The sequence below is a fragment of the Rosa chinensis genome, chromosome 1, assembly GCF_002994745.2.
Source record: "Rosa chinensis cultivar Old Blush chromosome 1, RchiOBHm-V2, whole genome shotgun sequence".
NCBI lineage: Eukaryota > Viridiplantae > Streptophyta > Magnoliopsida > Rosales > Rosaceae > Rosa > Rosa chinensis.
In genome coordinates this window covers 2,506,216-2,516,866 of record NC_037088.1, presented here as the reverse complement: position 1 = coordinate 2,516,866, position 10,651 = coordinate 2,506,216, and the positions used below count along the sequence as shown (strand labels likewise).

General features: G+C 38.7%; 1 protein-coding gene across 1 annotated transcript; it reads right to left on the bottom strand.

Moving 5' to 3' along the window:
• Positions 1-587: 587 nt before the first annotated feature.
• Positions 588-1,539, bottom strand: LOC112198282 (putative disease resistance RPP13-like protein 1). The gene has a single exon (XM_024339382.2). It carries the CDS (start codon positions 1,473-1,475, stop codon positions 588-590), a length of 888 nt encoding a protein of 295 aa, XP_024195150.1. The 5' UTR covers positions 1,476-1,539.
• Between the last annotated feature and the right edge of the window lie 9,112 nt (positions 1,540-10,651).

Here is a 10,651-nt window from a genome sequence, read left to right as displayed (position 1 = left end):
GAATCTCAGACAACAAAGAATGAGTTATATCCGTTGTGTGTTATGAATCTCAGACAACAAAAAATAAGTCATACCTGTTGTGTGTTATAAATCTCAGACAACGGCAAAATTTCATCTTCTGTTGTCTGAATGTGCCGAGGCATCGCCGCGCATGCCATGCCAGGCACATGCTGCGCAGAACTCACACAACGGAAGTAGGCATTTCTGTTGAGAAAACTATTATCACACAACGGTGAAATCACTGTTGTCTGATTTTTCAATCACACAACACTCACTTAGACCACGGTCAGCTTGGTCATCAGACAACAGAAATCCACCGTCGTCTGATGACCTTTTTGTAGTAGTGTCTATATAAAGAGGCTCACATTATAAATGAAATACACATATTATTCTCTCCCAATTCAGTTTTTCTAAAGCACGTTATCATCAGTATGAATCCCTAACACTGAAATCCTAAAATCATAGCCTTCATTGATAACAATTGTGAACTGTCCTTGTTTGATTTTTGAAATAATGACCTAGATATATAATAGCTCCTGAAAATACTCGCCACCCAAATCTTCCATTTGTCTACTTTGTTCTGGATGCTATATCAAACCCTCTGCCATCCATATAAGGATCAACTGCTTCTCACTGAATTCATAGTCATTTGGAAGTATTGAGCAATAAGCAAAGCATCTTTTTAGGTTTGAGGGGAGAGAGTGATAGCTCAGTTTCAATACTGGGAGAATACCACTCTTATCTGATAGACTCCATAATTTGTTGTCCAATATTTCTTCCCATTCACCAATTTCTTTGCACCGTAGAAGTCCACCAAGCGTCCTTGCAGCCAACGGCAATCCATTGCATTTCACAATAATCTTGTCCCGAAGCGACTCCAAATTTTGTGGTCTGCTGTTGCTAATTTTCAAGAATGAATGTTGTTCAAATACTTGCCAACAATCATCACTTGATATACACTTCAAATTATAAACTTGTATGGCTCCCATCATTCTTGTAACTGATTCATGGCGCGTTGTCACTAGTATCCTACTTCCTAGTGCTCCAACACGGAAGGGGGATTGCAATTTGGTCCACATATCGTAGTCACATGTATTCCAAACATCATCTAAAACAATGAGAAACTTTTTGCCCGTCAACTCCTTATTGAGATTATCCTGGACTTTACTGAACTCCTTCAACTTACAGTGCTCTGATGTAATTGATTTGAGAATTGCCTTTGTCACTCTCACAATATTGAAGTCATCAGACACATATACCCACACCTTAAGGTCAAACTGTTGCATGGCAGCATCATCATCGTTGAATACATGTCCTGCAAGTGTTGTCTTTCCGACTCCTGCCATGCCAAGAATGGCCACAACATGAAAATTGATGGCACTAGGCTTGGCTCCGGACAAAAATCCAACAATCTGGCTTTTATCCCAGTCCCTTCCGATCACAGGTCCATCCGATCGACACGAACTCGGTGGCATTTTCCATGCCCTTTAATGATTACTAGACATCCCAATATTGTTCAAACGAAGCGCTTCTTTTCGTTCAGATATGTCTAGGAGTCTATCAGTGATCTCCTTGATTTTAGAGTTCATATGGAAGTTGAATTTAGCTTGGGGAATTAGGCTCTGTACCTTACATATGGTAGCAGCTCCTTATTGCTCCTTGACTCTGCGTCGTAATACCTCGATGGAAAACTTGTCTAAGATGTCTTCAACATCATAAGCCGAGTCTTTGAGATCATCCAGCCACAGTTTGACAGCCTCGCTCGTAAGTTGCTTCTCCTCCGCATCATAAAGCACATCTCCGATTGCAGATAGCGTTGAACTCCATTTTTTGAGCTTCTTGTCCACATTCACACCACGTAGGCTTGCAAAGTTGATGATGACCCGAGGGCTCAACTTGTCAAGCAGCACTTGAAGGAATGCCCCAAGAAAGACCTCTCAACACCATAGTTTGTTAGAGTGAACGGATTTTGCTGAATTGAAATGGAACAACACAACTAAAACTATTAAAGGTAAGATTAATGAAGACAGAAGTCAATCCAAAGGTTTTACTTTCTTCTATCTTCATCTATATGTTCACGTTCTCAGTTCAATTCTCTCTCTCTCTCTGTTTTTTTTTTCTTCCCGGTCTGGCGTCCATGACCCGGTGATGTGCCAACTCCCAGGTCAACTACCAGGCGGGGTGGGTGGAAGTGGTAATCCAATAATTTGATTGTTTGAGGCTATAAAGATACCACACAACTTTGGCTACTTTTTAAGCATAAAGTAAATTTTTTTTGTCGAAGTCATTAGAGTTCACCCGTTATGTAACTGGATCAGGTCACTTGATTTTTGGGTCTGTTCATTGCTTTTTTATGTTTGTTTCCATCCGTTAGGTTTAGGTCACTAGGTCAGTTTCCAAACTGACTTGGGTCACTACAAACTGACTCAAAAAGTGACTCAAAATGACCAAAGTCAGTTCTAAACTGACCAAGTGACCCAGATCTAACGGGTGGAAACAAACATAAAAAAAAACAGTTAACAAAATCTGAGCCAATAACCCAACGGATGAATTTGCTCTAAGTGCTAGTGCCTTATCTTTTAATCTGATGAATTAGATTTGGGTCGTTTTAGACTTTTAGTGACTTCTCGTTGACAAGACCCGCCCCGAATTCCACCTTGGAATCCGAAGTGGTCCTGCGGGACCCACCTTTAAAGGAGATTTACCAAAAATTTCGGCATAACCTCCCTTAAAAATGGTTAACCCAAAAACCTGCGGAAACCAAAATTCACTTCTAATTATCCAACCACATTTCCTGGAGCCACCTTGCTCCCAAATTCAAACAATCCCATCTCAAAGCTAAAACATCATACATATTCTCCAAAAGTTAAAAGTTACTACAATCACCAAGGTTAGGTCGTAGACCTCAAATATAATTCATACAAGTTTGGGTCACATATCCCTTAGTAATCAGAGCATTCTAGGAATATAAATAGACAAGGAGTGCAGTAGGTTAAACAGGTAACCTACAGAATGTGATGGCGGAAGCAGGTACGGTCACTATGGCTCACACTCGTACACCGAGCAGCAATACTGCAATCTGGGCATTTGAAACCGAAGGGCCCAGGGAAAAGTATATAAAAACGTTAGCGTGAGTGGACAAAAATAAATAATTGAAAGGAAAGAGGATTTTATACTTTTCCACATTTATATCATTAAAACTCCCGATGCATGCAATAATTGAGAAACCAAGAAAATCTCCGCTCAAGAAAAACCGACTAGCCCCGCTAGTCCAGAACATCAACAAAAGGATACGGGGAAAAGAGTTCACCATACGGGAATGGAGCCCCTCAGGCTCTACCTACCCTCGACTGCCACTCACACATAGATTGTGCGAGGAGGAGAACTAATAACCTCGACTACCACCCACGTGAGGAGGAGAATAAATAACCTTGACTGCCACTCACATACACAAAGTAAGTGAGGAGGAGAATAAACTACCTCAACTGCCACTCACAAACACAAAGTCTGTGAGGAGGAGACCAAATCACATGACCCGCATATGGTGAGGAAGAAGATCGTCGAAAGCCAATAAATCTGTATAGTTTCCCCACATTTCTCACGAAATAAGAATCCAAGTGTATGAAGATGTGACCCCGCACGCCAAGATCATCTCAAGTTCAAATATAAATAGGGTATAAATAAGTATAAAGTCTTACTTTATCGAAATCTCGATATAATCTCAAATCGCCGAATATAAATATAAAATAAATAGATTTTAAGCAAAGAGATTTTAAGCAAGATAAGGATCAGTTGGTGTTTGTGTAGTTTATAGCAGACCCTGCAAATATGCAATCCTATGTAGGTAGAGCTACTGTTAAGGTACTAATATTAAAGAGTGCATGGGTTAGCATGCTAATATGCATTTGTTTGCTTGCTTGTTGAAAATTATAATGCTAAGTAGTTAAGTACTAGTTGAAAAAAAGAAATTGATAATGATAAGATGGTCTTAGTTATTGATTATGCTGCATTCTTTCAGGTTTCTGGAAATTTTGATATTCATAATTGTTCAGACCGATTGGTACCGATTGATACCGAACTGATCGGATTCGGGACTAGTCGGTATTGAAGATGAGATTCCGGCATCCCGAACCGAACCGAGCCTACTATAAACTCGGTATCGGTTTCGGTAAGGGCCCTTTCCCGAGCCGAGCCAAACTGATCCCAGGTCGAGTAACAGTAGAATTGGAAAAGAAGTACACTAGTGTGCTTGCCACCTCCTTAGTCCTGACCTGTACATTAGGCTATCACGAGACATCTCTAACTCAAATAATAACAATTCTGCTGATGCAGATAGAGGCAACTTATCTTTACTTTTTTCCCTTTTTATCTTTTTTTTTTCAATGAGAATACAAAACTTACTAAACAAATTAAAAGATATTATTATGGACTAAATACTGTTTAGTCTTTGAGCTTTTGACCATAAAACACTTCAGTTCCTGACTTTCTAATTTCACACGTTTAGTCCTTGTACATCAAAATTTCGGACCAATAGGTCCTCTCCGTTAAGTAGCTAACGTGGCAATTTTTTGACACCAAAATGTCTATTATGCCCTTAGTTTTTTTTTTTTTTTTAAATAATTTTTTTTTCTGTTCTTTTTTTTTCTTCCTTTTTATCTCTTTCTTCTTCCTTCTTCCGGCTCCATGAAACCCACCTTTGTTCTTCATATGAGAAGAAGCCCTAGCTCACCCACTTCAGCATCCAGTCTCTCTTCCTCCTCCAACGGCGGCGGCGACAACACCACCACGCCCAAAAACAAGATCAAATCTTGTCCTGCAATATCTACTTCTTCCCAGATACTTCCTCGGCGATATAAAATTATAAATACCAAACTCTCCAAGCACCAGAAACCAAACTAAATGCACACACCTACTCATCACTCACCTACCTATAACGGTATAACCTATTCCTCATTAATTTTCTCACAACTCACAACCACATACAGTAGCCATTAACCAATCCATAATTCCCATTTCCCACATACACAAAAGACTAAGTCTATTAGCCTCATCTCCCTCTACAAACATGCCCGGCAACACCAGAATCTTGGAAGCTCTGAATGTCCGGGTAACCGGGTCGGGCGAGCAATACCTGGTCCTGGCCCATGGCTTCAGCACTGACTAGTCCGCCTGGGGTCGCATTCTTCCTTTCTTCAAACCTTACTATCGCATCGTTCTATATGACCTCATTTGCGCCGGAAGTGTCAACCCAGATTACTTCGATTTCAACCGCTACACCAACCTGGACGCCTTCGTCGACGACTTGCTCAACATTCTCGATGATGTGGGAGTCAAAAGGTGCGCTTACGTCGGCACTGACCAGTCCGCACAAAACCCAGCTTCCCAACAACAAGATGAAATCTTGTCCCTCCGTCGCCGCAATTGTCACCGACCCACCCTCGGGAATTTGAGGTGAGTTTCTGGGTTTTGAATCGAGGGATGAGTTTCATTGTTTGAGGCTTTGAGTCACCCAACTCCACCAAATCGACTCACCCCAATTCAGCCTCATCCCTAAAGTGAATTGGGCTTTCACCGCTTTGGCTTAATTTTGAGGGAAATTTGGAGATTGGGGATTGAGATTTCTTAGTCGTGTTGGGTTGGAAGATGGAGAAGGAAAGCCGCTTTTCCCTTTTCTGAGAACCAGAGAGAGAGAGAGAGAGAGAGAGAGAGAGAGAGAGAGAGAGGGGGATCTGAGGAAGGAGGAATCGAATAGATGAAGAAAAATTAGAAAGAAAGAAAGGAAAACTGAAGAACAGCAGTGGGTGAGCTCGGGCTTCTTCTCATATGAAGAACAGAGGTGGGTTTCGTGGAGCTGGAAGATGGAAGAAGAAAGAGATAAAAAGGAAGAAAAAAAAACACAAAAAAAAATATTAAAAAAAAAGAACTGACCGTTGGATGGCAAGATAAAGATGTTTTATGGGGGTTGTTAAAAATTCTGCCAATTGGGTATTCGTTTCGACCTTGATTCGCTTGGTCAACCATATTTTTCTTTGTAACTATATATTTATATCCAATTCCTCAAAGGGAAACCCCATCGAATCATTTGAAAATGAGGAGACCGACCGTTAGATGAGATTATAAGAATATTTTATGCATGTAAATAAAAATTTAGCAAATTTCGTAATAGTTTCAAATTCGATCCACTTAGTCAACCATAGTAACATATATAACATTTCGTCAACTATATATCGTCAACCATCGTCAACTATTATTCAAGAGTTAAAACTCATTCTTCAACTATCGTAATCTTTCGTCAACTATCATCAACTTTGGTCAACCACCTCAACTATCATTCAAGAGGTAAACTCATTCTTCAACTATTTTAACATTTTGTCAACTATCATCAACTTTTGTCAACCATCGTCAAATTTTCGTCAACCACCGTCAACTATCATTCAAGAGGTAAACCTCATTGTTCAACTATTTTAACATTTTGTCAACTATCATCAAATATCGTTAACTATCATAACCATTGTCAACTTTTCGTCAACCACCATCAACTATCATTCAAGAGTTACTCATTCTTCAACTATCGTAAACCATTATTAACTATCATTTAATAGGTAAATTCATTCTTCAACTATCGTAACCTTTCGTCAATTATTGTCAACTTTTGTCACTCATCATTAACATTTCATCAACCATCATCAACTATCATTCAATAACATTTCTTCAACTATCATAACATTTCATCGACTATCATCAACTATCGCTAACTATCATCAACTTTTGTCACCCATCGTCAACTTTTCGTCAATCACCGTCAACTATCATTCAAGAGGTAAACTCATTCTTCAACTATTTTAACATTTTTTCAACTATCATCAATAGGGTTATTAAGCCTTAATCTTTTGACCGAGCGAATCGACATCATAACTATAACGGAATTTTCTGAATTTTGAACCGGAAGACTAAAATAATGTACTTGTCATATCTAAAGGTCGGTCTCTCAAGTGTAGGCTCCGATGATGCCCTTGCCCTTTGAAGCATGTAGTGACCAAAAATAGGGTTATTAAGCATTAATTTGTTGACCAAGTGGATCGAAATCTTAACTATGATGGAATTGTCCGAATTTTGATACCGAAGCCTAAAATAATGTACTTGTCACATCTAAAGGTCGGTCTCTCAAGGATACGCTCCAATGACGTCATTACCCTTTGAAGCGTGTGGTGAACAAAAATAGGGGTTATTAAGCATTAATCGGTTGACCGAGTTGATCAAAGTCATAACTACGACTGAGTTTTTCGAAATTTGAATCCGAAGCCTAAAATAATGTCCATGGCATATCTAATGATCGGTGTCTCAGGTGTACAATCCGATCACGCTCTTCCCCTTTGAAGCTTGTAGTGAACAAAAATAGGGTTGTTAAACCCTAATCATTTGACCGACCAATCGACATCATAAAGATGATGGATTATTCCGAATTTTGGACGTGCAAACTAAAATAATGTACTTGGCACATCTAACGGAAAGTTTCTCAAGTGTACCATTTGATGATGATGTTGCCCTTTGAAGCTTGTAGTGAACAAAAATGGGGTTAAAGTGAAAATCATTTGACCGAGCCGATCGACATCATAATGATGACGGATTTTTCCTAATTTTGGATCCGAAACCTAAAATAATGTAGTCGGCACATCTAACAAAAAGTTTCTCAAGTGTACGATCCAACGATGCTCTTGCCCTTTGAAGCTTGTAGTGCACAAAAATAGGGTTATTAAGCCTTAATCATTTGACCAAGCCGATCGATTCATAATGATGACGGATTTTTCAGAATTTTGGATCCGAAGCCTAAAATAATGTAGTTGGCATATCTAACGGAAGGTATCTCGAGTGTAAGTTCCGATGACGCCCATGCAAAAATCTGTTAACCCCTGAGACAGTGAAGGATGGATGCCCATGCAAATTGACAAAGAGACATGGAAAAAAGTGCTTCAGTCCCTTTTATGAGGTGTGGGTTTATACTTGGAGCTGTTACCTGATATTGAAATCCCAAATTTAATTTATCTGGGATTTCAGCTAAGCGCAACCCGAGTACATATAGAAGTGTCATCTAACTCTGCAATTTCTCAGCTGAATATTACAGACGAGATACCTTGTTCTTTTTTTATCCTTCTCAAGCAGGCTATAATATTGTGTTGCCTGGACTCAAACCTTTTCGTGGCCTCAAATTGATGTAGGACGAGATTTTAGCCAATTTCAACCAAAAATCTCGAAAAGAAAGAAGCATCTTCACATTAAGAAGAATAATTTGAATATTGAAAATTGGTATTCAAATAGGCTTCTTAATGATGAAATTAATCATAAATTACTCTTTTGGATATATCGGGATTCTCGAGCAAAATCTTGACTGAGATTCCAAACGTAATATTCTTTAGTATCTAGGATTTTATTTCCGATTTTTATTTAATCAGGTTTAGTTAGGTTTCCTAGTTTTAGTCTACAATAAATTGTTCTTTATATTTTCTAGTTGTATTAGGTTTATGCTATGTGCCCTATATAAGGCACCTCTTAGATTGTAATTTTCATTCAAGTTATCAATAAAAACCCAAATATTAGAGAAGTTTCTCTATCTTTCTTATGGCTGTGCCCGTAATTGCTAGTGGATTCTAGCTCATCTCATATGGCTTTCGACGCTTGACGGAGCCTCTTACTATCGTGTTCACGCTTCCCGCGTCAGTTGGTATCAGAGCGGGTTTCGCCCGCTTCTTAGCAGACGACGATCCAAGGGAGAAGTTCACTACCACCAACCTCAACGACGCTGGTCGTAGAGTATCTATCAAAGAAAGTTTCGTTGAAGAGGAACATACCAAGGGATTTGCCCTAGGACAACCTCATCAATCAAAAAAAAAAAAAAAAGAAGAAAGAAGAAACATGGAACATGGAACATTGGATATTCACAACGCCGGATTACGACGACTTCTGAACTACATGTGTCATCAAAGACAAGGTATGCTCTGTAATAATTGACAGTGGTCTACGAGAGAACTTTGTAGCAAACAAAGTTGTGGATTATTTTCAATTACCGACAGTGAAGCTGAGTGATCCGTACTGGATTCCATTTGGAGAGGATGAATATGCACAAGTAACAGAGGTTTGTAAAGTTCCTGTCTCTATGGGAAAATTTTATAAAGAAGAGATTACTTGTCATGTGATTGACATGGACGACACTAATGTGCTTTTTGGAAGACCATGGCATAAAAGCGTCAAAGGTGATTATTGCAAAGACAACACATATTTATTTAGGTGGGAGTCGCACAAAATTAAAATCAAGCCTAGAAGGAAGAACATCAAGAATGACCATCCTCAGGTGTGTGAAAAGGAACATGAAGAAGCAACTTTGAAGATTGAAGAGAAACTCATTAAGGATAAGGAAGCTGATTCATTCATCACATCGATATCCATGTCATGCATGCCTAATTGTGTTCAAGATCAACCCAAGGATAAGTCATTACCCATTCCTTTTCAAGTGGAGGAGTTCAAGTTTCAAGATGCTTATTCTAAACTTGTCTACAGTATTGGATTCATGGTGATACCTTTTAATTTCGAGAATATTGAAGTTGATGGCTTATCATGTTTTATTCCTACTAATGATCGAGCTACATTCAAGAGGAACTCGAGGTCGAGTTCTTTTCAAGTGGAGGAGACTGATGTAGGACGAGATTTTAGCCAATTTCAACCAAAAATCTCGAAAAGAAAGAAGCGTCTTCACATTAAGAAGAATAATTTGAATATTGAAAATTGGTATTCAAATAGGCTTCTTAATGATGAAATTAATCATAAATTACTCTTTTAGATATATCGGGATTCTCGAGCAAAATCTTGACTGAGATTCCAAACGTAATATTCTTTAGTATCTAGGATTTTATTTCCGATTTTTATTTAATCAGGTTTAATTAGGTTTCCTAGTTTTAGTCTACAATAAATTGTTCTTTATATTTTCTAGTTGTATTAGGTTTATGCTATGTGCCCTATATAAGGCACCTCTTAGATTGTAATTTTCATTCAAGTTATCAATAAAAACCCAAATATTAGAGAAGTTTCTCTATCTTTCTTACGGCTGTGCCCGTAATTGCTAGTGGATTCTAGCTCATCTCATATGGCTTTCGACGCTTGACGGAGCCTCTTACTATCGTGTTCACGCTTCCCGCATCACAAATGCATATGGCCTTGGAGGTTTTTTTGTATCCTTGCTCGTTTCCCTAGTCTTGATGGGTCAAGCAAGTAGAAATGGGAAGATCTTTGATTGATTTTAATTTGTCGTCCACCATTGATATTTGTTTTTCGCTGTGCTCAAGGTGGATTGCTTCTACACTCTTTCTTAGGCTCTCTAGTCATTTATAGTTAAAAGATGGCAAATTCTTAATGCACCAACTTACAAACTACCCAAAGAAGAGAAAAAGAATAACCCAGAACAAAGTCCTCAACATACATAATTTCCATACAGGGCAGTGGGGCAGTTGCCTACAAAAGAGTTCCACCTGAAAATAAATGCAATATATGACTTTAAGAAATCTATAAATACTAATATGTCACCATGAATCACAAAGGTGTACACCGAGTTTATGTATCCACCAATGCATGCAAGATGAAATAACAGGGCAAGCTGGACAAA

Bases quoted from the DNA above. Each gene is read 5' to 3' on its own strand.
- LOC112198282 (XM_024339382.2), bottom strand. From the start codon at position 1,475: ATGCCACCGAGTTCGTGTCGATCGGATGGACCTGTGATCGGAAGGGAC.